The sequence below is a fragment of the Hipposideros armiger genome, unplaced genomic scaffold (genome assembly GCF_001890085.2).
Source record: "Hipposideros armiger isolate ML-2016 unplaced genomic scaffold, ASM189008v1 scaffold_17, whole genome shotgun sequence".
Classification (NCBI taxonomy): domain Eukaryota; kingdom Metazoa; phylum Chordata; class Mammalia; order Chiroptera; family Hipposideridae; genus Hipposideros; species Hipposideros armiger.
Window position 1 is genome coordinate 1,651,867 of NW_017731367.1, and position 25,891 is coordinate 1,677,757.

Here is a 25,891-nt window from a genome sequence, read left to right on the forward strand (position 1 = left end):
AGCCCTCCTTCCTGTAAAGCTTACCAGGCTGGGACCCATGCCTCAGAGATAGGGAGGACCCTGATCTGGGACCCTAATTTGTGTTAAGATGTCAAAACCTGGGGGATGTATCTTTCTTGTAGGCATTTTACCCTCTAGTGTCTTGGCCCAGGGGAGTGACCCATGAAGATGTCAAGCTGATAGGAGAGGTTTGGGGTCCTCACCCATGTCACAGAGAAACTCAGGTACAAACATAGCTAGCCAAAAGCCTTCACACCTCCCCGAAGCCTGACCCACTGGAGGGAGCAGTAGGGAGCCTTCCTCAGCACTCTACCTTCTCTCTGCCACATCCTCAAGTCCCCAGCTGGACCATGAATGGAGAGCTGGGACAACTGAGTCTGAGAGGACGTGGAAGCTGGAACACCTCTGTTAGGGCAGACGGGGCCCCTCTGTCCCCTCCCCAGCCCAGGTAACCTGAGCCTGGCATTGTGTCCATCCTGGAACAGCTGACAGTGCTGTGGTCAGACAGCTGGTGGGGCTGGGCCGGCCTGGCAGGGCTGGCTGGGGTGGGAGTTGTGGGCTGTTACATGAGACAGAGTGTACATCTCCCTGCCTGAGACCTGGGAGCTGCCGTCCCACCCCTGTCACTGTGGAGAGCTGTGGCACCATGCACAGGGGTCAGGGGCAGCTGTTCCTCCTGCCACTGCTGGCTATCTGCCTGGGTGTGGACACAGGGGGTTGTGGGCCTGGGGAAGCCTGGAGCGGGGGTCCAAGGCCTTAGGGGATGGAGGGTCTGGAGGGTTGGAGCCTGCCCCCAACCCCAGCTCCCTGCCTTTCCATGTCACATCCTCTCATGGTCTCCTCTTTTATTGCCCCAAAGCCACTGCACCCAGGCTCACGGCTGTCTGTTGCAGGATCCCAGAGCTGGAACCAGGAAGCACGTCTGCTGGCGGACCTGATGCACGACTACAACCCCCACTTGCGACCCGCCCAGCGGGATTCGGACGTGGTCAACGTCAGCCTGAAGCTCACCCTCACCAACCTCATCTCCCTGGTGAGCCACAGGCCTGTGGGAGGACGATGGAGGAGGGGGCCAGGGCCCAAGGCTCTGGGACCTGCTGGAGAGAGGGAGGGGCCTGCTCCAGTAGCCAAGATGGGGAGGGCCGCACAGGGGAGACGCCAAGAAGCTGAAATGTTCCCGTGGAGGCTGCCTAGGAGGCTGGGGTCCTGTAGGACCCAACAGTGGCCTGGAGGGACTAACATCTGGGGAGGGCAAGCGATGGGGCCTTATCCCTCGGTCTGCACCCCCAGAACGAACGAGAGGAGGCCCTCACCACCAATGTTTGGATAGAGATGGTAAGAGACCACTCGGCCCCCCTCTTTCCCTCTATCGGGGCCCCCTACCATGGGGCCCCAAGGCCTGTCCTCCCCCGCTCCCCCCACCCTGCCTTTTCTGTGCCCCCTGGTTGGGCTCCTGTTCTTGCGGGTGTGGCACAACCGAGAGCGGGGGCCTGGCAATCCCCATCCCCCTGCAGCAGTGGTGTGACTATCGCCTTCGCTGGGACCCACAAGACTACGAAGGCCTGTGGGTGCTGAGGGTGCCGTCCACCATGGTGTGGCGGCCAGATGTCGTGCTGGAGAACAAGTGAGGAGAGGGCACACACAGGGGCGGGGGGGGACAAACGGACATAAGGGCAGGGCTTAGCAGGACTAGGAGCCTGGTGCGGTGGGAGTGGCATGGAGATGGCTGGGGGAGGTGGTGGTTTCCTGTGCCCAGGTGGAGATGAGGCAGTGGCATGGCCCTGGGAGAGGTCAGCGTGCCAGGCCCCATCCATGCAGAGCAGAGGGCTAGCCAGGCTGTCGAGGGCGTGAACCTCAGCCTCGTGGTCTGGCCTGTGCGCAGCGTGGATGGCGTGTTCGAGGTGGCCCTCTACTGCAACGTGCTTGTGTCTCCTGATGGCTGTGTCTACTGGCTGCCGCCCGCCATCTTCCGCTCCTCCTGCCCCGTCTCCGTCACCTACTTCCCCTTCGACTGGCAGAACTGCTCCCTCATCTTCCAGTGAGGCCACTTATTGGGGCGAGGGGGGATTTTAGGGAGCTGCCCTGAGAGGGGCTCTGGCAGGGGTGAGGGGGTGAGACATGTGGCTTCTGGCTGGGGGCCTGGCTCCATCTGTCTGGGCCTCTGTGCTCATCTCAGGCCCAGACACCTGAAAGACGTCCGTGCCCCTCCCTGCTAAGTCCCAGTCCTCTCACTCATCCAACTTCACTGCTTCTGTGACCCTGCCTGTGCCCCAGGGGAAGACATTAATGTAGCTCAGTTTCCTCATCCATAAATGTGGGAAGGGGGTCTGGGGGAGGGTCTTCCCTAGTTTAGAGGAGCAGTCTTTTCACAGGGAGACCCTGAAGAGAAACTCTCCTCAGTGAACAGACCCCAGAAGCAGAGGAGGAGGTTTCCTCTGTTCTGACCCTCGGCCCCTCCTGCCCTGGAGGCAGTGTGAGGGCAGAACCCAGAGTGGCCCCGGGGCCCTTGGACACCAGGCGACTGCACTGACCCTCAGCCTCCTGGCCCTTCAACTCAAACTTCCCCAGATCCCAAAGAGCCTAAGTCGCCTCTCATCTTGCTGCTAGGTTTTGTGGAGAACTCAGAAAATCTTGGCTGCACTTTTTGAGGCAAAACTGCCCATGGTTGCCCTCAGATGACCGTCTAGTGTGACCTCATGGGTGGGTCCACACACACTCAAATTCACCCTCTTTCCCTCCCCTGTCTACCAGGTCCCAGACCTACAGCACCAACGAGATCAATTTGCAGCTGAGCCAGGAAGAGGGTCAGACCATCGAGTGGATTTTCATTGACCCCGAGGCTTTCACAGGTAACCTCCACCGAGGGCCCCTGCGGGGCCTGGCTGGGGACGCAGGGCAAGACCAAGGTCACGCCCTCTCCCATATGACTCAAAGTGGAAACTATAGTAAACCATAAAATACGTTTTTTCTTTAAAGGCCCCACCACGTTCTGATTTCCCCCATGATAATTACTCCCATTTTGGAGGGAGGAGGATTAAGTATACAATCTTTCACTCTGGTTCTGTCCCTCAATGGCATTCCTTTGGGCACATGCCAGCTGGGTCACACAGGCTGCGGGGGTCCGCCCGGCGCCTGTGACCACCGCGCCCTGCCGCCCACAGAGAACGGGGAGTGGGCCATCCGGCACCGGCCAGCCAAGATGCTGCTGGACGCGGCGGCGCCGGCCGAGGAGGCGGGCCACCAGAAGGTGGTCTTCTACCTGCTCATCCAGCGCAAGCCCCTCTTCTATGTCATCAACATTATTGCTCCCTGCGTCCTCATCTCCTCTGTCGCCATCCTCATCTACTTCCTTCCTGCCAAGGGTACCCGCAGCCCGAGGGAGGGGAGCCATGGCCCCGGCTGGCAGCACAGGGAACGGCTGGGAGGGCACAGAACTGCCCCAGGGGCAGTGGGCTCCTTGTGGGGTGGGGGGAGGTGCCCCACAGCAGGGAGACTGAGACCTGCTCTGAGGGCCTCTGTCATGGGCAGCGGGTGGCCAGAAGTGTACCGTCGCCATCAACGTGCTCCTGGCTCAGACTGTCTTCCTCTTCCTTGTGGCCAAGAAGGTGCCCGAGACCTCCCAGGCAGTGCCACTCATCAGCAAGTAAGACTGGTCCTCACGCCTGCTGCCCACCTCATGCCCCCCTGCTTGGGCACTGCCTTCCTGTTACCCCCACCCCCGCCATTCTCAATGCCAGCCCCTCACCCCAAGGGATCTGGGGAGAGCAGCTGCTAAGGGTGGGGGTGGCATCTGGGGATGCAGTGCCCGAGGGCCAGCCTGCCTCATGCCTACCCCACCCTGGCAGGTACCTGACCTTCCTCCTGGTGGTGACCATCCTCATTGTCGTGAATGCTGTGGTCGTGCTCAACGTGTCATTGCGGTCCCCACACACACACTCCATGGCCCGCCGGGTCCGCAAGGCAAGGCCCCTCCCTGCCCACTCCCTGGCCTACTCCACTCCCACACACCTTCCTCTGCAACCCTGTCCCTATTCATATTCCTCACCTGCCACATTTAGCAGCAAACCTGCCCTTGTGTGTATCTTGAGGCATGTGCCCAAATGGACTAATAACAACAGAGTGTTTACCAGGTGGCAGGTATATTATGCATACTAACTTATTTAATCGTTATAAAACCTCTATGTAGTAGGTATTAGTATCATCTCCATGTTACAAATGAGGAAACAGAGAGGTTAAGTAGCTTACCCAAGGTCACACAGCTAGAAAGTGGAGGACACAGGATTCTGACCAGGCGGTCTGGCTCCAGAGCCTGTGTAATCTGCAGCCAACCTACAGTCACCAGCTGGAGTCCTTGTCACAAATGCATATTCCCAGGACCCCCACCCTATCCTGGGCCAGAATAGCAGGGGTGGGGCCCCGGAACCTGTGCTTGAAACCAGTGCCCTGGTGATTCTGATGTGCACAAACGTTTGGGGACCTGGTCTCAATGCCTGGCACAGAACAGCCGACCTGTATCGGGGCCAGCCACTGCCCCTCATGTGCTGCCTCCAGACCTCTGGCAGCATGAGCCCTTTATGCCAACCTCTACCTTCTGCTCTGAAGCCCAGCCTGGCTGCCAAGTGAAGCCACCCAGACCATCCCCTCTCCAGGTGTTCCTGCGGCTCCTGCCCCAGCTGCTGCGGATGCACATTCGCCCGCTGGCCCCAGCAGCTGTGCAGGACACCCGGCCCCGGCTACAGAACGGCTCTTCCACTGGGTGGTCAATCACCAGTAGGGACGAGGCGGCTTTCTGCCTGCCTCGCAGTGAAGTCCTTTTCCGGCAGCGGCAGCGCAACGGGCTGGTGAGGGCAGCGCTGGAGAAACTAGGTGAGGCAGAGTGTGACACTGGGGACTTTCTTCCCTAGGGACTCCATATGGGGAGGGCTGCCTGTTGGCCAAAGCAACAGGCGCTGCAGATGAGTGTTGGGCAAGCGTCCAGGTTGGGGAGGGGCTGGGGTCCCTAAGGAGAGGCTACCCTCTTTGCTCGTTTCTCCTCCATCCTACTCCCAAAACCTTACCCTGTCATCGCATCAGAGAAAGGCCCGGAGCCAGGGCAGAGCCAGGAGTTGTGTGGCAGTCTGAAGCAGGCTGCCCCAGCCATCCAGGCCTGCGTGGAAGCCTGCAACTTCATTGCCTGTGCCCGACACCAACAGAGTCACTTTGACAGTGTAAGCCAGTTTGGGGTGGGAAGGGGGATTGAGTATTTGGTGAGGGACTTGGACCTGACATAGGGTCAGGATGAATGGGGTGGTCATGGTAGGGCAATGGGATGGAAAACGTAGAATTAGGAGTGGGGAGGAGGGGAGGATAGGGCCAGGGGACCATGGAAGAAGCCAGGTTGAGGTCTGGAAGTAGGTGAGAAGGGCCCCCAAAAATGGAGAATGGAGGCTTGCTGGAAGGCCAAGGATGGTTCAGGGATCCAGGGCCGGCTTGGCGCCACCCTGGTCATCCTACCCTGCCTCCCACCCTCAGGGAAACGAGGAGTGGTTCCTGGTGGGACGCGTGCTGGACCGCGTCTGCTTCCTGGCCATGCTCTCGCTGTTTGTCTGCGGCACGGCTGGCATCTTCCTCATGGCCCACTACAACCAGGCGCCTGCCCTGCCGTTCCCTGGAGACCCCCGCCCCTACCTGCCTGACTGAATCGACCAGTCGCTGTGAGCCATGCGGAGTCTTACCGGCTTTGTTCTGCTGAGGTCATAAGTGTGCTCTTTGGGACCCACCCTTTAGGGCCATGGAAGCCAAACAGCCCTGAGAAAAGCTGGAGAAATAAAGAGTCAGAGCTAGAGTCCTGGAGTGGTTGGGGATGGGCTGAGGGCAGGGCGTGCTGCGGGGGTCAGCATCCGTGTGACAGTGGCTGGCTAATCCCGGCGCTCCCCTCACTTCAGTAAGCACGATCAGCTCCCATGATTTTTGAAGCCCTAAAAACTGTTTTTTGCATGATGCTCCCAACTAGGTAGCATCCCTCCAGGCCTGGGCCTCCCTTCCTTTTTATGACTTCCTGAAGGAGGGAAGTCAAGAGAAACGTGAAGAATAGCAACCAACGCTCTCTCAAAAGAAGAGCAGCAGCCCACTCCAGCTGCTCTCTCCCTCCCCTGCCTTTGGGTGCTATACGCAGCACTCACCTGCACCAGTGACCTTCCTGTTCATGTGCATTTTTTGCCATTGATCACAGAAGATTTCACGAGTTTTATTATCTTTTTTCGTTGTTAAGATAAGAGCTTCTCACAGCATCATGGAAAAGCAAGAATCACTATGTGTCTATCCCCATATTTCAGATTGGCAAATTGGGGCCCAGAGTAAGAGGGGCTTTCCCAGAACACTGGCGGCTAAATAACGTTTGGAGTCCCGAATTACCAATTCTGACCCAACCTTAGACACTCTTAGACACAGGCTGGAAAACAGACCCCTCCTCCTTCTCTTCACAAAGGCTGGGGGATTTGCACTGGCCCCACAGGATGTTAAGGAAGAGCGAGGTAGGGAGGCTGGGAAGCTACAGGGGGAACTGCTGGGCCCTGCCTTCAGGGAGGAGACACTGACCAGCCTCCCTTGACCCCACTTGGGAAATGATGGCCAGCAGACATGTCTTCCTGGGGGAGAGGCAAGACCCTGCTTTGAGAGAGTACAGTTGGGGGTCTGAGCTGTTGGTGACAAGAGGGTAAACTTGGGCAAGTCATTTGTGCTCCCTGAGCCTGCTTCCTCACCTGTGACTATGGGCACCGATATCAACTCCGATCTGCTCTCATCACAGGATCAAAGGCACTGGTGAAGGTGATTCACAAATGTGAAAGTGGCATATAAAGTGGGGGAAGGGGAGAGGGTCCCTGAAAGAACCCCCTCGGCCAAGTTCAGGGTCGCTGGCTTTGGGACTCAGCCACCAGCAGGTTCATGTCCTTTACTCCATTGTGTGCCCCGTGCACCCGCTGTGTGTTTGGAGCAGAGACTTGAGTCCAGGAGGCAATCTGATGATGGTGGGACCCGCTCTGGTTCCTGTTGGCTTCTTCCTGGCTGTGTCACCCGGGATGAGTCTCTCAACCTCTCTGACTGCTTCAGAGGGCGGAGCCTATTAGCTGTAGTTCTCCGCACAAGTAGGCAATGGTTAACAGCAACTACGACGGGCCAGCTAAGTGGCTCAGTTTGTGAAGAGCTCGCTCAAGAGTGCGAGCTCTGAGCAACAGGGTCACCAGTTCGATTCCCCGCCGGAGCTGAGCTGCCGCTGAGCTGCCAACAGGTGGCAGGATGGCTCAGCTAATAAAAAACCAAAAAAAGCAAAACAGTAACTACCATGTATAGAGGCTTATTGTGTCTAGCCCCTGACATCGCTACCCAGTTCCATCTACACGTCAACCCGCAGAGGCAGACACTAGAGTATACAGTAGCCCCAGTCCCAGAGCGGAAACGGCCCCGGGGCGGTTAAGGGAGTCCGGGATCGTGCAGCCCGCTCTGGGGCTGGAGTCGGGATCCGGACGAGGCCGGCCGACCCAGAGGCCCCGCCGTCAGCACCGCGGCGCCGCCTTGCCCCGGGCCGGCCGCTTGGCCGGGAGTGCTTCCTGGGAGCCGCAGGGCGTCCAGGCAGGCGAGGGGCTGCCCGGGACCGCGCCGACGCCCGCAGCGGGGGCAGCCCGCAGTCCAGCCGCCTCCGCGCAGCCGCCCTGGGCAGGAGTCCGGGCTTCCCGCCCCGCAGCCGGCCCGGCGCGCGGACGTTCCGAGGCGCTCCGCACAACCGGAAGTAGCCGGGCCCTTGGCTGAGGGACCCGGCGGAGCGGAAGTCAACTCCGTGAGGCAGTGGCGACGACGAGAGGATGAACAACAAGTTCGACGCGTAAGTGGCGCGTGGCCGCCTCCGGGGACCCCTTTCCCCGCGCCAGCCCCCGCCGCCGCCTGCGGCCACACCGACTCTACGGCGCCGGTCTCCCTCCCGGGCCCGGGCTGCGCGCTGGACCCGGCCCAGGCGGCCGGCGGGGAGGAGGGTCCCGGGGAGGCGGGGTGCAGGGCCGCCGGGACCGAGGGCGAAGCGTGGCGGCCGGGGGCGGGGTGGGCGTGCCGCCCGGGAGGTTTTCGGACGCCCAGCCCCGGCGGGCGCGGGCTGCCACCCGGGTGGCGGGGCGGAGACCTCGGCGGTTTGGGTGTTCCTGCAGCCTGGCTGTTGCTCCCGCCCGTCCTGGCCTGGGCCGGTCCCCGCTGCTCTCTGGGTCTCAGTTTTCTAATCTGCGAAGTGGGGACGGTAGTAGAGCCCGTGTCGTCGAGCTGTGACGATGCAGTGAGGTAGCGCGGCTGCCCGACTCAGCAGCGCGGCTGCCCGGCTGCGGGGCGCTCGGCGTATCGCCTCGCCGAGACGCCTTCCTGCTTCCTTTCCCCGCCCCCGCCTCTTCCCTTCCAGCTCCCTCTCCAAGAGCCGCTCCGCGGCTTGCCCGGCGGACACACTTGGCATTGCCCGGCTCGGCGCTTCTGTGTGTGTCCTGTCGGATTCCTAGTTCAGCATCCGTTTGGAGATGCAGAAAGGAAAGGCAGAGTAATTTTGCACGCTTCCCTCCAGCCATTGCCTCTTGAAGTCGATGAGTAGTTGAGGAAACCTGTCTTTTCCGAAGACCTAGATTTCCAGTCCCGCACCCACCCATGACCAGGTATCGGACAGCAGAAAAGCTGCCCGGTCTCCGAGCCATTGTTACCCAAGCCACATGGGTGGTTAGTGCCCTGCTGCCACACACGGGTGTGATAGGGGTCAAATCACATTCAGCCTTGCTTACAGGTACTTGGTAAATTGCTACATCGTGACGTATACATGTAAAGTGGAATTACTATTGGTTTAGGCTGTGACAAGCTGCTGCTGGTGGAGAATTGGGGTTTTCCCCAGCACCGTGAACGCTGCTGTGCATATTCAGAGGCCCTGGATCCCACCACTCCAGGCAGCCAGCCCCTCAGGAATATGTCCTGGCTGCTAAGAGGGCCCCTCTAGTGTGCCTGGCAGAGGGCTTCTGCAGCCTGCTGTTTAGCTGAGCCCGTCTGTACCAACCCCCTCCCCCATCATAACCCTTCAACCCCGAGCTCCAAATCTAAGTCCTGCCTCAGTGTAGCTTTCTGCCCCTTCCTCCACTGAATGGAACAAATCAAAATTTTATCTTAAGATGCTTTATGGGTCACCTGGCCCAGTCCTACCCAAATCACTTGGAGGTCTGCAGCGAGCTCATTGAAGAATGGTAATAATGGTCCTAATAAAACCATAGTAAAAGAACAATAAAAAAAAAAGAGTGGTAATAATGGCTCACACGGCCACTTGCTAGATACTTTTCACATATTATTTCTAGTCTTTAACAACCTTGCAAAGGGGATCTTGTTCCCTCCTTTTACAGAGAAGGAAAAGGGGGCTTTTTGAGGTTAAGTAACTTGCCCACAACAGGAAGGGCCATATGGTGGGATTCAAACCCAGATTTGTTGTTTAACCTCGGCTCAAGTGCCTCTTGACAAAAATTAACCTGAGTCATTTTTAATTAGTTGTAATTATTAACTATTCCTTATACTGCGCCAGGATTTTTTAACACCTGTCTTCTAGCTATGCAGGAAAAAAACCCAAAGCTTTCTTTCATTTGAAATTAGCAATTGAAGACAGCTAATTGAAGATAGCACTCCTGCTCCTACTTTTGTTTTGGTTGCTACTGTTTTTTATACAAAAAGTCTGCAGTTTTTACAGCAGTTACATACTTGGCTCCTGCAGCTCTTTGCCACTTGGCCCCGAAGGCCGTGTTTCAGTTGCCAGAATCCTGAAAGTCCAGTGCCTGGAGTTGAGTGCTGTGGTCTCATCAGATTAAACCTGAGCTGGGGGCTCAGATTAAAGAACTCCAGCCTCCTTCACTGTGTGGCCTCCACTTCTAGGAATGAAGTCGTTAACCCAGGACCAGAATTGCTCCCCACCCCCTACATCTGTCAAGTCTTTTGCTGCCATTGCCATTCATATGCAAACCCCAAGATCCTTTCCCTGTACTGCAGTCCTAACTGAGAAGCTTGGTTTTCAGATCTAGATGCCAAACTTGATTTGTCCCTCTTCTGTCTTTGTTAGCTTTTGGCTTCTCCTTAACTATTGTGTGAACCACTTACTTGGCACTCATCCTGTCCTGCCTTACATTGCTCGGATTCTAGAAATCCATTCACTAAACATGTTTGTTTTCTGCCACTGTCTGAGAGTAGACATATAAAGATGAATTAGACCAAGTTCTTAGCCACAAGGAAGCCTTGTAGTCAGAGAGTATGAGGACATACCTGAGCATTCGCTTGGTGAGCTAATTAGGTGCCACTCAGTCTGCTGTACAGCCTCAGAGATGCTAATTTCCCCCCCTGAGTCCAGGGAGCACTCATTTTTCAGTGTGGGTTGCGTCTTGGCCCAAAGCCAGCTCCAAGCCTAGGAAGAGTAGCCTCTGGAAGATAGGACGCGAATGGCTTGCCTTAAGTGTAGGCTCAGAGGGCAAGATGGTTGGTGAGCTGCACCCTCAAGAAGTGACAGCTCAAGATGAAGGCCATTAGGGTTTCCAATTACTACCTTAGAAGGGAGTCGGGGTGGGGAGACTCAGGGATCACAGTAGTGTTGATTCTTCTCTCACGTAGTTGTTTTTGTTGTTATTTTTCTGTTTCCTAGTAGTGGTTAGCAGCGACACCACCAGAGAGAAAGGAAGTTATGTGCTTTACCTTGGGGCTAGCAAAATGGGAGATGCTGGTGGCTGTGTCCCTCTTCAGCCAAGACATAAAGGGAAGGGAACCTAGAGGATATAGTGGGGGACTGGGAGCTGAGAGGAGTGGGAAATGGTTTGAGTCCCTGGGGTATGCCCTAAAGAAGAGAGTTAAGAGCTGTCTTGGAGGCCTATGCAGTAGAAAAACCCATGAGATGTTCTTGATCAGGAGATTAAAAACTGGCCTTGACAGTATAGCTGGGACAAGTACCAACATTTATATGGGGAGGTCCAGAAGAAGGGAGCCTGGCTTGGCCTAGGGAGAGATGAGGAAGTCTTTCCCAGGTAAAATGGCCCTCAATCTGAGTCCTGAAGGACAAGTTACGTAGGGGAAGAGGACTCTCCAAGAAGAAAGCACATAGTGAACGTAACAGAGGGGTGAGGTCAGGGGACTGCAAGTAGGCTGCTCATCACTACAGTGAAAGGAGTATGTTGGCAGCAGGCATGTGCAGGCAAAGCAGGGGCCTTTGCACCATGCTGAAGCCAGAGCCATGTACCCTAGCTCCTCAGCCAGGCACTGTCTGACACACACAGTAGGTGCTTGGTAAATGTTGTGGGACTTGTGGAAACCAAACCAACTCAAGTTTCACAAAGGGGGATGGGTATTGTAAGTACAGGTAATGGTCTCCCGGAAGTCCAGGGAGGTCGAACCAAGCCAGTGAAATGGCAGCATCACAAACGAAACCACTCTCCTCTCCACTTTGTCTGCTCATCTATTCATCTCACCCCCCCCCCACCCCCCAGTTTTTGTGCTTGTGTTCTTTGTCTTTATTCCCTCGTGGCTTTTCTCTATGGGACCTATGTGACTGCCCCAGCTCTGACTCTGTATGATCTTCCTTCGTGTGGATGAAAAGCTGAGGGAGGAACGTGCTCATAATTTTGAGCAAGGCCCTGCCCGAGGCAGAAGTTATTGGCCAGGCTGGACTGCCCTTTGGTCAAGTGCCCTTCGTAGTCATACCTTGGCCAGGGTGGGGATGGGGGCTTTGATGGCACAGTGTGTGACCACCTGAGTATACCCTCTAGCAAGGGCTGTGAGATGGGCAGAGCAGGCACCCCAACACATGGCTAGCACGTACATTCTAATACTTACTGAATGCTTTTTATGTGCTAGGCACTGGGGATTCATGGGCAAAAAAATGTAAAATGCTTTACAATAGGTTTCTGTATCTATAGAGTAAGATTTGAGTTATAATTTGAGCATTTCCAGTACTTTTCTTGAGAATTGTGCCTAATTCCATTTGACTAGATAGTCATTAGGGCAAGAAAGGTGACTTCGAGAAGGTCCATGATAAGTTAATGGTCCAGCTCTAGACTAAACAGCATTCTTATCATCTTTGTGAACTCACCTTCTGTCTATCTTGTCCGGATCCAGCGAACTTTAGGTGTACCTGAAAGCCTTAGAGAAGTTTCACTGCTCCTAAAAAGGAAGCACCTAAAGTACTTTTTTTTTTTAAAGATTTTTATTGGGGAAATGGGAACAGTGCTGGGAGATTGGGGAAGGGAACAGACAAGTTGCTGTCGTTTTGTTCTTCAATCTAGTTGTGGAGGACGTTGCTTCACTTGCCCAAATTGGCACCATCACTGCGCTCTTCCAGGGCGAGGCAGATCAGTTGCCGGCTTCTGGACGGCCGCTCACTGCGGCTGCTGGCCGCTCACGCTGGCTGCTGGCTACACACGGTAGCCCATGGCAGCCCACTGCAGCAGGGACTGCAGCCTACGCCGTCGCCAGTGACTCACGCAGCCCAGCTCCAGGTTGAGCTGTTGTTCAGCATCTTAGCTGTGGAGGGCAGTGTCACTGGCCCTCACATGTGGGATCCGAACCGGGGCTCTCTGGCATCCCAAGCGAGTTCTTAACCATCACGCCACTCGAGTTCTTAACCATCACGCCACTCGGCCGGCCCCCTAAAGTACTTTTGAGCGAGGCCCTGAGTACTTGTAAGGCAAGAAGATATTCAGTCATTTTTTTCATTTAACATTGATTCAATAATTTGTGTTACATGTTAGGGCAGCATCTTCTTGTCCTAGGTGCTGGAGATACAAAGATTAATAAGACGATATTCTAAGAGATCCCTCCATCTAGTAGGAAAAACGGATGTGGGAGGAATGGCACCTTAGGCTGAGGGGGTAGTGTTTGCAGACAGCACAGGTGTGGGACTGTAGGTTGCTTAGGGAGGTGGGGGGAGGGAAAGGATGCTGTAGGGAGGAGTCAGAGTCTAGAGGATCTTACATTTCATTCATTTATCCTGCTGGGTGGGCATGAAAGAGCCAGTGACAGCTGAGAGTTTTAAGCATGGAAGTTAAATGGTCTGATTTGCATTTAGAAAGATTATGCTGGTGGCTATGTGGAGGATGGAATGGGTGGGGGTGATTCCTGTTGGGAAGACCATTTAGGGATTTACAGTAATAATTGAGATGACAAGAGGGCCTGAACAAAAGCAGTAGCCCTGGGGAAGGATAGGAGGGATGGTTAGAAGAAGTGGCAAGAAAGATAGGTAAGTTTTTAAACTTCATTTGAAATGCCAGAGCAGTTATTTAATCCAGAAACTCTTCTCATTATTGACTATTTTTGGCAGAGAAAACAATTTCTTAAATTGTTTACCTCTTCTTTGCACAGCTTGTTAGGAAACTGATAGATGGTGCTTTCTGGAATTCACACATTAGCCAATGGGCATTTCATTTTTGTTTAATCCTCCTAATTAACTTTCTGAGTTCCCTTGCCCTTCTCTCATCTCATTGCCAGTATTTTGAGTGACTTTGGGTTGGTATTATGGCAGTTCATGTGACCTGATGCCTTTGTTAGGTAAGCAAGAGTCAGCTCAATCATGGGATAACATTGTTTTGCTTTTTTAATTTAGATTGAAAGATGATGACAGTGGGGACCATGATCAGAATGAAGAAAACAGCACACAGAAAGATGGTGAGAAGGAAAAAACGGAACGAGACAAGAGTCAGAGCAGCAGCAAGAGGAAGGTGGGTTTGTGCTGCACAGATGTGGTTGCCTTTGGACCTGAGACGTGGTTATCACATGGAATCTATTTATCTGGAAGATACTAGATTAACTTGATTGCACACTGTTTTGTAATATCTGATTTTGTTCTTAAGAAAAGATTGTTGAATCACTAGAGCTCATTTTAGGAACTCGGAACTTTTCCTTTGTCACAGGACCTTGAGATGCTTTCTTGTTTTCCAGCATTCTCCTAGCCTGAGGTAGGGAAGGTTAACCCTGGAGTTTAACAAGGCTTTTATTGCTTCATAAGATGTTGCAGAATATTTCAAATCTTGCACATGCTTTGAAATTTTAGACTCTTCAGTCAGTAATAGCCTAAGCTGAAAGTGACTTGGAAAAGAGAAAATTTAGACAATGAGAGATAGGTGGATCAATTTCTTTCTTGAAAAATCAAAGCAATTATTAATTGCTTCATTCCACAATATTGACTACCTTCTAAATGCAAGCATTTTATGTGCTGAAGGGACACAAAGGTGAATGAAACTGGATCAAGGAGCATATATTTAATAGTGACGATAATAATAGTCGGTGCCGTTTATTGAGCACTTACTATGTGCCAGGCACTGTGCTAAGCACTTTACATCTATAAATTTATGTAACCTTCTCAGTAACCCTATGAGGTGGTTATTATTATTTTCCCCATTTTGCAGAGAAGCATCTGAGGCACAAACAGGTTAAACAGCTTGCCCAGGTCACTACCCAATAACTGATAGAATATCATAGAGGAGGTGATGCTGGCCCTGGAAATTCGTTGAGACAAGATAGAAACTAAATACCTATGTTATGAAGTAGAAAGTTACAAAAACCATAAGAACACTGATAAAATGTTACAAGAATTTAGAATCAGTTAACCACTAAAGAAATATACTGTGTGAGCAGAATCTGGTGTACGTTGCAGGCAATTAAGGATGTATCCTTTCTAAGTTGTGGCGGTAGTAAAGAGTGACACTGCAAAATGTTTTTTCAGTCTAAGAGCATGTGGAAAATGCCTGGATTAACACACCTTCTTTAATTTACAGGCTGTTGTCCCTGGACCAGCAGAGCACCCCCTGCAGTACAACTATACTTTCTGGTACTCCAGAAGAACCCCCGGCCGTCCCACCAGCTCACAGAGCTATGAACAGAATATCAAACAGATTGGCACCTTTGCCTCCGTGAGTACTGAGTGGGTTAATGTAGTGGACCTTGGTAGTAAATTCATGCCTGTGCTTATATTATGTTTATTTACCCTTCTGGAAACCTGTGTAGGATTCTGCTTTCCTGAGTCTCCGAGGTCAGATTTGTTCATAGGTTTCTCACTAGATGTCTATAGGTAGCAAGTAGGTGAATTATGGAATTATCAGAAGGGGGCAGTACAAAAATAAGGTTTGTTTACGTAGATATTTATTGAACCCTTACTATGTGCAAAGTGTCAGGGGTGATACAAAATTTTATAATATATGGTGTCTATTCTCATGAAGTTTGATGTTCAAGTTCAGAAGACTCTGTATTTAAGGACCTTTCATTAGGGTTTTGGATAGGTGAGTGATTATGTATAAAGTAGCATCTTTTTCCCGCCTTCAGAAAGGAAATGAAATCTCTAATAATTGTTGTTGTGGGTACTGTCAGTACAGAGAGCCCAGGCTTTGTCTTAGCGCTCTCAGAGGTAGCTGGGATTGTGTTCCTTAGAAGCTGTCTGCAGCTAAAACCAGTCTCGTTCAACCAAGATTATTATGCACTTCCTACGTGCTGTACATTCCACCTCTGGGCAGAATCAAATGCAGGATTTGTTGTTTTCTTGTAATTATTGAGGTACCTGTCCTGTTTAAAGTGTAGACACTAGAAAAGGAAACTGCAATAGTCAGTAAACGTGACAACAAATCAGTACTACTAAGGAAGCACCTAGTAATAAGCACTTTGTGTAACTTCCTCCAATCGTCACGATGGCCCTATGAGGTCAGTGATGTTACCCACATTTTACAAATGAGAAGAGTGAGACTTGGGTTAAGTATCTGATCTAAAGTCTCAAGTCAGTTGTAGTTGACTTGACTAAGGAAAGGAACCAGTGTTGAGAGGTTGGGCAGGTTGTAACAGCCACATTCAAAGCCCACGTTCTGTCACTCTTCCAGTGCACCGGAATGTATGACAAGAGGCTCCAATTTTTAAAATGTTTGCTGATCAGACAAGCTATATCTATTTATCTGTTTATTATTTATCAGATATGCTACACATATAACTAGTAATCAGGTCATCTGATTACTGCTCTGAGTGGATATGTTCCCTTATCACTGGTAAAGTTAGGCTTTTTTGAAATATTAAAAATAGCTTGTGCACTGGTGCATTTTTGGTTCCAGAAATGTTTGTTGAATGAATTCAAGGCTCTATTAGGGTTCTAAAATGAATTAAGACCTTGCCTTTAGAGAAATAAGACGTGGCCAGGAATTTCTAACACAGGGAGACAGAGTGCCATTGGGAAGGCGTGGCTAGAGAGCTCTTGGAGCTCCAAGGAAGGAAGGGATTCATTTCAACTTGGGGAAAGCCTCTTGGAGAGGACATGGGTTTAAGATTGAAGTTTAAAATTTTGAACAGGTGATCGGAAGAGAAAGGAATTCTTGCCAGAGAATTAAACTTCTGAAAATATCCACATATGGTTGACCCTTAAGCAACGCTGGGGCTTAAGGGCGTGGACCTCCCATGCAGCCAGCAATCATCTGTGACTACAGTCAGCCCTCCGCTTATGCTGGTTCCTAACCATGAGGTTGACCCTGAACAGCACGGCTTTGAACTGCCTGGGTCATTTGAAACATAGCACGTGTAAGTGGACCCTCGCAGTTCAAACCTGTGTTGTTCGAGAGTCAGCTGTATTCCAAATATTCCTGCATCTGTCACAAAAATGTCTTTACCTGCTCTGTGGGAATGGTAGACATTACAGGTAGAAAGGCAGCCATCTGTTGTGAACAGCCAGATGAGCCCTGGGAGGGTCAGAGGAGACACTGAACTGGGGATTCTGTTCAGTTATCTTGTGGTAATTACAAACGTCTGCAGCATTTTTCTTTCCGTGTTAAGGAAAGCATGTATATATTTACCCAACTTGTGAAAAGAGGGTTTTTGTTTTCAGTTCTTTGGGTGCGTGTGTTGAGTTGGGTAGTTCTCCTAGCATTCCCTTGGGTTAAGGCTTGCTCGGTGCTCACTGGATGTGTGACAGTGTTTGCAATCTGCTGTTTTATAATCCAGGGCATTAAGACATGCCTCACAATATAGAATTCCTCACAGAACATGATTCTTTTGCAAAACCTTTCGTTGAACCCAGAGCCGCATTTCCCGTTGGTCCTTATGCTAGTGTTTGACAGCATGGGAAAGTTCCTGACGCCAGGGAGACTAAGAAGGCAGTGTTTTGAAATGGAGAGAGCACTGAACTTGGGAGTCACAGGTTCATTGTTCTGGTGCCTGACTCAGCTGGGGCGAGTGCTGAAGCCATTTTCTCAGCTGTAAAATGGGTAAGGTAGCTGAGGTGATTTCTGAACCTCATATTCTGAGTCTGAACACTTCCTTTATCTTTTGGTTTCAAAAACCAAAATTACCTTAAGAGAAGGGAAAAAAAAATCAAAGTTTAATAATATTTCTTGAGCTGCTTACTTCATCTCTCATGGTTTAGATATAAGATTGTGGCTGTAAGATTGTATAGTCTGGCTGTGAGATTGGAGGAGACCAAACCGTTAAGAAAGCAATGCTTGACTGGGGAATTGGGGCTGGTGTGTGTACTTTTCTCCTCACCACCCCCCTCCAATTCCGCATATACCACGAGCCAAAGCTTCTAGTGGGTGTGCTTTATTTCTGTCCACCGCGTTAGGGTGGAAAGAGAGTATTGCTCATTGTATACATGTGGCCACTTACTATCCCAAATCACTGCATGCAGTTGAGCGTAGCAATGGCTGAGATGAGACACTGTTGAGGTCCTTAGGAATGACATTCTTCCCTGACTTCTGTGAGACACTGCCCATGGCCTGTTCTGTAGAGGAGCTGAAGGGACTGCCGTGTCACACAGTGGAAGGTCTGTTTCTCCTCAGTTACTCCCCAAACCTGGAAGTGATACCTGCAGCTCTCTCTGCTCAGTCCCCACTTTCAGCTACACAGCTATGGTGTCTTGCTGTGTGTTTGTTTCGAGCCTTCTCAGCAGTGTGTTGGCAAATGTCAACTATTTCTTTTCTGACCGTTCCGCATTTTCTGTTTTCTCCTAAAGTGTGCCTCTTCACTGGCCAGTACTTGGTAGGTGTCCTCTGTGAATTCCTGCCGTGAGAAACAGGACTAGCACGCTGAGTATAAACATGCGTCCACTTATAGAGAAGTATATCTACGTTTCTAACAGGACTGTCAAGGGGGAGCGAGAAGCACAAATGTCCTGGCTAAGAAGAGGGACTGAAACTTCAGTGGGAGAGACTACGTCCTGCTTGGCTTTGGACTGTCCTGGCCTTGCAAAGGCGCCGTTGGATAGAGCCGTGCATGCAGTTCACTCTGTCACTTATATTCAGTTACCAAACAGAAGTAAAATATATTCCATTGTAGCCAGTGCCATACTTGCCAGTTAACAGCCTTTGATCAAGAGGTGATTTTGTTCTAAGAAGTACATTCAGGCCGAGGTTGTGGGGCACTCAGGACTAAAGGGTTTCCACTGTGTGATAAAACACAGTCCTCACAGCATGTGATGGTTACCCTGCGGCTTCTGCGGGAGGGCGCGTGTGGGCTGAGTGACCTCACCAACTAAGGCTCCTGGCTGAGGCTGGCATTTCTCATCTGAAGAGTTTGTTCTTGTATCAACAATATTACATTTTTCTTTTACCATATCCTTTGGTCTAACATGCTTTCCCTCCCACGCAGTACTCCAGATGAAAATATATCCTCCGAAAGGATTGCCTATAACAGTGTGTCCTCCATGTTTATGCCTCTCTCTGAAAGAAATCTTGCATTCATTCAAAGAAAAGACACATCACTGGTACTCTGGGGCCTTCTCTCTGCAGGTGGAGCAGTTCTGGAGGTTCTACAGCCATATGGTACGTCCCGGGGACCTGACAGGCCACAGCGACTTCCATCTCTTCAAAGAAGGAATTAAACCCATGTGGGAGGTGAGGACTAGGGGCCTCTGACTGCTTTTCTGAGCAAGTTGTTTTTGGGTTTTTTTTTTTTAGCCCTGCTGAGTTTAAAAGTATTTTAAAGTCTTCTCTCAAAACTGCATCAGTATTTGGTACATCTTTAGAATGGGGACCTCTAGGAAAAGACACTGATGCCATTGCTTGTCCAGGTGGGTTGGTGCTGGGTGGTTTTGCAAGATTGTTTTATCGCTAAAATGGTATTACAGCAATATTAAAGGGCTTTTTTTTTTATTACCCTTATTCCCATAGAACTGGTTGTGTGTGTGTACTATATGACCATGGTATACTTATGATTAAAGTGGGTAATAAACAAGCTTACAGACGATAACCAGAGACCCAGGGCTGAGCTCTTGGCTTTGCCATAATCCATCTCCTTTTCTGATGCCAGGGCATTTTTCTAGAAGACAAATGTGATCACATCTCCCCAATCCCCCCACCCCCCGCCAAATTTTTTCAATCATATGCAGCCCTCTGCAGCTCACATGATCTCGCACCTAGTCTGCCTTTCAGGCCTTGTCTCCCATCACCTCCAAATCTTCCTTTCAGCGCAGCTAGCCTGCCTTCTCATCTCAGCCTCACACTCCGAGTTTCTGCACAGACATGCTCTTCCCGGAGCCCTCAGAGCCCTTCGCTTGCTCGGCCTGGCTAACTCCTATGTTCTGCAAGACCCAGCTTAAATGTGGCCTCTTGAATATTTCTGTCTCGGTCTTCTCTCATTTGCTGTGCATATCCCTGTCACAGCAGCACTCGTCACACTGTATGCTATAGTTTATTTTCTGTCTCCTCAACTAGACTGGGTCTGGGTAGAGACAGTGGCTTCATGCCTGTGTATTTGGGACATGGTGATGCTCAGTAAACACTTAGCAAATGAAGTGAGGAATGATCTGTGTTTGAAATCTGACATCATTTCATTTTGATTCCTAAAGTAGTTCTGGAAAAAAAGGATCCTTTTTAAAGGGTCTGTTTAGCCATTTTTTTTGTAATGACTTGTATAAGGATTCCCTTGTTTTTTTGTTTTTTTTCTTTTCCTGTTTCTTCTCTCTCTGGTCCTACCACCATTTTTCCTATGAAGTTGAATAATTGGAAGGTGACAAGACCTCTTGGTGTTCAGGGGATCCTTGGCCTTTTACTGACTTCTTGCAAAAGAAAACAGCTGTGAAACCATATTTTAACTTTATGCTTTCTGACTTTCCCCAGGATGATGCAAATAAAAATGGTGGCAAGTGGATTATTCGGCTGCGGAAGGGCTTGGCATCCCGTTGCTGGGAGAATCTTATCCTGGCCATGTTGGGGGAACAGTTCATGGTTGGGGAGGAGATCTGTGGGGCTGTGGTCTCTGTCCGGTTTCAGGTAAGCCTCCCGTGGGCAGGTCTGGCTTCGCGTTGCCTTTGCCCCCTCGTGCCTCCGGCATGCTTTGATGGATACCTCTGCCCCTCCTGTAGGAGGACATTATTTCCATATGGAATAAGACTGCCAGCGACCAAGCAACCACAGCCCGAATCCGGGACACGCTTCGGCGAGTGCTTAACCTACCTCCCAACACCATTATGGAATACAAAACCCACACCGACAGCATCAAGTACGTGTTGGGGGGGTTTGGGGGGGGCATGTCCCTCAGCTTAGCAGAAGCAGGTCCTTAGTTGGGTCCAGAGGAATGTGGTCGTACAGGAGACTGACTTATGGAGAAGGGACAGACCAGCCTTCCCCTGTAGGGCTTCTGGCCACTGGAAGCAGCTCTTTGCTGGCGAGGCTCCCTGCACACCTGCTCCAAGAGCCCCTCTGCAGAACCCCAGCTGCAGCGCCTGGGCTTGCTTTATTTACACAGGCCGTCTTGTCTTTCATTGGCTAACCATATCTGAAAATGAAAGACAAAGGACTCTTCTTTTTCTTGCCGTTTTTTAAAGATAATTTCACTGCACACGCAAGTCCCCCCTGTCTGCCCCTGCCCGACTTTTGCATGTCTTTTTAACCTGTTAGCTTCCGTCTGTTTCTTTGTCCTGAGAAATTGACTTCTTATCAGAAATGGTGACTCCATTTCCTTGTGTGTAGAGCCGAATCCTAGAGGCAGCAGAATAGTGTGCTCGTGAGAGCAGAACCTAAGAGACTTGTGAAGGCCATAGGGCAGGTGAGCTTTGCGCTCTACCTAGGCTCAGGGAAGTGGAGCTGGAGTCACCATTGGGCTCGCTCCTTCAGTGAATGTCATAGATGCATTCAGCTTGCAGAAGAGGCTGTGGGGAGTGGCCATTAGATTTTACCAACTGGAGGGAGAGCTAGCCAGCTAGGGGTCAGGACTTCCAGGCCTAGTTCTCTCCTGTGACTCTGGCATCAGTGTGTGCCTTCGGCAAGTCTCCACCACTCACTCTGCTTCAGTTTCCCCATTTGTAAAATGGGGGATTATAACACTTCACCTAACAGCTCTTTGGGAGGCTGGTTGAGTCTTTGTAATTGGAGGTCCACAGATGGAGGCTGCTCATACAGGGCCAAGTAATGTTACTACTGTCATCATCATCATTAGTAATATCATCATCACGTTACTCTTATTACAGGCTAGTAGTGAGCCCAACGATGGTGTTCAGCAGCCAGACCACTGGGAGTCTTTGTCCCACGCAGTCACAGATAATGTGGGTGGAGTTGGCTTAAACTAGCTAAGGGCTAGTTTCTAACTGGGAACGCTGCCACAGGAGTTGGTCCATAATCCACTGGCTGGACGTGCCTCATCGTAGCCACCGAGAATTATTAGCTAGCCCTGGCCCTTGGTGGCTTGACCTAGTAGTCCTGGGTTAGCACCGTTTTCCTCTGGGCAGATTGGTCCTATTCTTTGTTCTGGAATAGAAGTAGTTTCTGCCCTCCAGCCAGACTCAGCGCAGGTTGGAGAGATCACATACTGTATTTTTTCTAGGACTCTTATGCTCAAGGTTCCCAAGGTCCTCCCTTCCCCCCAACCCATCCCCCCAAGAGCAAGCTTTTCACCTGGGTAGGAAAGGGAACGAGGGATTTTTCAACTCTCCCCCTCCACTGTTCTCCCTCTCTAATACCCTGAGGCAGTTCTTCCTGACTTTTACAGAAATGTGTACAAGTCCTTACAGAGTCTAGGAGAGCCTGTGGGCTTTTGCCTTAGTGTGCTGCTCGCTGCTTTAGCCAGAGGTCTGCCTAGTACTCCAGCCCTGCAGCTACAGGGACCAGAAAACCCTCATTGACCCCCAAATGCTACTTTCCCTTGCGTCCCCCTCTTTCCTCTCCCAATGTGCCAACCTTTTGCACTTCCACTAGAATGCCAGGCAGGCTGGGCCCCCAAAGGCTCCTTTTTCAAAACCTCTGGAAGTCGCGGTTGAATGTGCCATGACCCTCTCCCTCTCTGGATGGCATCATCATTGAAGCTGGCATCATCGGAGTCTCTTGTTCTGTTGGCGTGCTACCTGGAAGATCCTTCTGTCCTGGACAAGAGGAATTGGAAGAGCATTTGTGTTTTAAGAACAGGCTGACACGCAGCAGCTGCACCAGCAGCTGAGATCACTTAATAAATGGTGCTAAACTAGCTTGTCTCATGCTCTTGCTCTTTATGGCGCATCTAAGAAGTGGCCTTTCAGCCTGACTGCCACCGCATTAAGGAATGGCACAGACGTCTCCATGGAGGGCCGTCGGGGGAGTGCAGCCTCATTTCCACAGCCCATTGTACAGTGTCACGTGGTTATTTTCTTCCACTTCCGCTGAGGTCTGACATCATGAGGTGACATCTAGCTCTCAAAATGAGACCCCAGTTTCTGGTACTTGAATTTTAGTTTCCATCTAGTCATGCTCATGAAAAGGACAATGATTTCTGATGCAGAATTCAGCTTGAAAGTCGTTCAGGTTGGAAAGGGGAACCCTTGGCCTTCGCTTCGCTGACTCGTTTCCCTTGACTTCAGAGAAGTCTCTTGCTTGGAGGTCAAGCCCTGCTTCCATCTGTGTGTGGCTGTGCGTGTGTAGCTTCCTTGCTTTGTGTTCCCAGGGTTTCCTCACTGCCAGAGCTGCCCGAGCCGCAAGCTCTTTGCCAGCCTTCTCCCTTCTGCTTCCCCCGTAGGTCATCTTCGTCTTTGAGCTCGCTCTGCTTGCAAGTTCTCCAGGCTCCAGCCCTCCCCTTTCTCCCAGGGTTACTGTGCAGCAGGATCTGGGGTGCGAAGCAGCTTCAGCCTGCGTGCGTGCGCTCCTCAGGCCACGTGACTGTAGGGCGTCCCAGCCCCCCCTGTGCTTTGTGGCTTGGCTTGTTTGAGCTGATCTGGGCCTGCAAGCCCCTAACCTGCATGGAGAATTGCAGCAAGCCTCGTGTTCCTGCAGGTTTTCTTGGGAGCTACCACCAAACCAAAAATGAATGTTTTTACAGACAGTAGGTCAGGTTGCCAGGTAGCATCTGTGAAGATGGCTGTGGGCATTACGTGGAGTTTGCCGAAGTGGCTGACCCATGTGGGCAGTGACACCCTGTGCTTGTGCCATCCTGACTGACCACCAGTCTCCATGGGGCCCGGGATCCCACAGAACACACACTGGGGCCAGCACCCTGGGCTGGAGGCATTTGTGTCACTGCTGCTTTGTTTAGCGCATATCCAAAATGGGTTGAAGTGCCTAGAAAACGAGAGAGGTGATGGTAATGCGGAAATGCCAATTCTCTGTTTTCAGCATTTGTCAAAGAATTACCTTCTGTGGCCTTTCCCCTTCCACCTTCCACTATTGTGTTACATGTACTGACCTTAACTTCAGCTACTGTAACTGGGCCAGGGGGTGAGCTTGATGTCACCTTCCTGAGTAAGAGCTGATCAGAAAGCAACAAACTGACCTTGAGGCCCCTCTGATCCTGGCCCCACGTGAACAGAAGTCAGAGCTGATCTGCTTTGTTCTCTCCCTAGTGGCTATCACCCAGCTGTGACTTTGTTTGAACCAAGGAACAGCAGCTGCTGGGACTTGAGAATTCAAGGGACATGAAGGAAGAAAGTATTCTGGAGATTAGGGCGGCTGGAAATGGTGAAGGGCTTTTTTAGGAGTGGCCTGGGTTTCTCGGCCAAGTGTCCCTCCGCCTGGCTGTGTTTCAGTCCCGTTTCCAATGTCCTTTTTCAGCTGTTTGGTTCTTCCAGCCCCCCTCCATCCCCTCCCGCATCGCACTGCTTGTGGCCTTTTCCTGCTGCGCTCCTGGGTGACTGAGGCAAACACTGATGCACATGTGCCTGGTGAGCGGCTCTGCTCCAAAGGGGATACCGGCCTGCTGCCCCCGCCCTTGTACTGCCAACAGGTCACCTCTTAAGGCTGAACGGGTCCCACTGAGAAATGGGAACCTCGTTAAATTGAGTGTTAGCTCAGGTGCATGGCTCCTTTTAGTGAGGTCAGTCACCGTTCAGGTTTTGCAAGTTTGGGTCCTTGTAGGCATCAAGTGACTGTGTCCTCCATTTTGAGAACAAATCTCATAACAGCCAGACTTGCAACCCAGAATCATGGGACCACCAAGATATAATTGGGTGCAGACCCATGTAAAGCAGCAGTGTCTTTTGTGAGGAAATCCCTCTTGGGAATAGTCTCATTGACTCCCTTTATGCATCTGGCCTGGAATGGAAGAGGGGGAGACAGGGCCAGCTTCATCCTGGGACGCAGGGCTGGGGAGACTGACCAGACCCCTCTGCAGAGAAAGTTGAGGGTAAATGACTTCTCTTTGTTTCTTTACTCTAGAGGAGAAACGGGTCAAATCATGGGGAGTTTCCCTAACCATGTCTAGATTTCATTGTACTTAAGCATTGAGCTTTGCAGACAAGGACCAAACCATCCCTTCTCCTGTTACAGCTAAATCATAGCCCATTGGACTGGGTCACCTTAGCGTAATTGCTGGCCTGGCTTAGCATTTATGAAACATCCTCCTCTACTGGTGTTCAAAGTAAAGGAAGCCCGGATGGGCGGGAGGCTGAACTTGTCCATGAGTGTCGAGGGCCAGCTGAGTGTGAGGCTGTGAGCCAGAATTTGGGTGGAGATGGGGGCAAGCAGAGTTATACAGAAATGAGATCTTGGCTCTCAGAGTTTGCGCTCTGGTAAGTGAGCTGAGACGAGAGTGGTCTTTAAAGGACTGTTAATTCTGTCATTTGAATTTGTTCCAAAGTCCCTGTAGATGATATTAATTTCAGGATAATTTTAGAAGCTTCATTCATATAACACTTTTAACGTTTAACTTGTTCTTTCTTTACCTTTAAAAGAAGCAAGTTTTAATATTACCTAATAAGCCTGGGATGCCAGATGGAAAATAGCTAGAATATTCGCACCTAGCTTTAGGTGTTTGATTTGCTCTTAGCCGAGCGTGGCCTGCGAGAAGAGGAGTGATTGGACCAATCACTGTGACCAACTATTTTATTTCCGCTGAGTCCATGTGAGGAAATTTCTTTACCCAGATTCTTCCTGTGAGGTTTAACTATGAGGAAGATACTTCTGAAGAAAATGGGAGGGCAGTTTAATACTGGAATGGATCAGAGGGGAACTCTGAAATCCACATTTCTGCAGTTCCTTGACACAGAACTGCTGTGTGGACTAGTGTAAGCCTTTCTGGAAACAAAAGAATAAATGAGATGAAGCTTTGACACAACCACGTAATTTCTTGTTGACATTTAAGTTGACATTTAAATCGCACTGTTAAAACGAGAAAGGGCTTTCCTGGGTCACTGCCCAAGCATCAGTTTGCTTTGCCTTAATTTGTATCTTAATTTGGAGTGAAGAGTGAAATGGCCTTCTCATGTCAGTCACGGACTCACAAAGTTCATCACGTCACCATCTCCAGGATGGGCTATGGAAACGGAGTTTGTGACATGACAGACTGGCACCCTTGCTTGGCGGTCTTACGTTTTTCTCCAATTCAGTTAGCGTGTATTAGTAGCTTTGGTAATACTCTCTGAAGAAACCGTAAGAAGAAGAAGAAAAGCTACCTATAGAAGGCCTGGTAATCAAGTATATTTTAGTGGCCATAATGTTAAACCCAGTGAGTGACACAATATGTCATCACC

The 25,891-nt window shown here is 50.9% G+C and overlaps 2 protein-coding genes across 4 annotated transcripts in view; both read left to right on the forward strand.

The window, feature by feature from the left end:
- The first annotated feature begins 631 nt into the window (after nucleotides 1-631).
- CHRNG (cholinergic receptor nicotinic gamma subunit) lies at nucleotides 632-5,679 on the forward strand. Its single transcript, XM_019629926.1, has 12 exons — nucleotides 632-701; nucleotides 894-1,033; nucleotides 1,291-1,335; nucleotides 1,515-1,624; nucleotides 1,883-2,038; nucleotides 2,752-2,849; nucleotides 3,162-3,362; nucleotides 3,529-3,643; nucleotides 3,846-3,960; nucleotides 4,650-4,866; nucleotides 5,074-5,207; nucleotides 5,512-5,679. The coding sequence occupies exons 1-12, from the start codon at nucleotides 647-649 to the stop codon at nucleotides 5,677-5,679; spliced, it is 1,554 nt and encodes a 517-aa protein (XP_019485471.1). The 5' UTR covers nucleotides 632-646.
- Nucleotides 5,680-7,237: 1,558 nt separating this feature from the next.
- EIF4E2 (eukaryotic translation initiation factor 4E family member 2) overlaps nucleotides 7,238-25,891 on the forward strand; it is a 28,114-nt gene continuing 9,460 nt past the window's right edge. For 2 of the 3 annotated variants that reach the window (XM_019628987.1, XM_019628989.1), the window contains exons 1-6: nucleotides 7,238-7,858; nucleotides 13,610-13,724; nucleotides 14,781-14,915; nucleotides 18,756-18,860; nucleotides 20,085-20,237; nucleotides 20,330-20,466. In XM_019628987.1, coding sequence (XP_019484532.1) covers nucleotides 7,839-7,858; nucleotides 13,610-13,724; nucleotides 14,781-14,915; nucleotides 18,756-18,860; nucleotides 20,085-20,237; nucleotides 20,330-20,466 — 665 coding nt within the window. In that variant the 5' untranslated portion in view covers nucleotides 7,238-7,838. Of the gene's footprint in view, nucleotides 7,859-13,609; nucleotides 13,725-14,780; nucleotides 14,916-18,755; nucleotides 18,861-20,084; nucleotides 20,238-20,329; nucleotides 20,467-22,157; nucleotides 22,423-25,891 lie in introns of those variants that run through there. The other variant, XM_019628983.1, reaches the window with a different exon arrangement.

Bases quoted from the DNA above. Each gene is read 5' to 3' on its own strand.
- CHRNG (XM_019629926.1), top strand. From the start codon at position 647: ATGCACAGGGGTCAGGGGCAGCTGTTCCTCCTGCCACTGCTGGCTATC. The intron at 1,625-1,882 runs GTGAGGAGAGGG...GCCTGTGCGCAG, and splicing joins GATGTCGTGCTGGAGAACAA to CGTGGATGGCGTGTTCGAGG. The intron at 5,208-5,511 runs GTAAGCCAGTTT...TCCCACCCTCAG, and splicing joins AACAGAGTCACTTTGACAGT to GGAAACGAGGAGTGGTTCCT.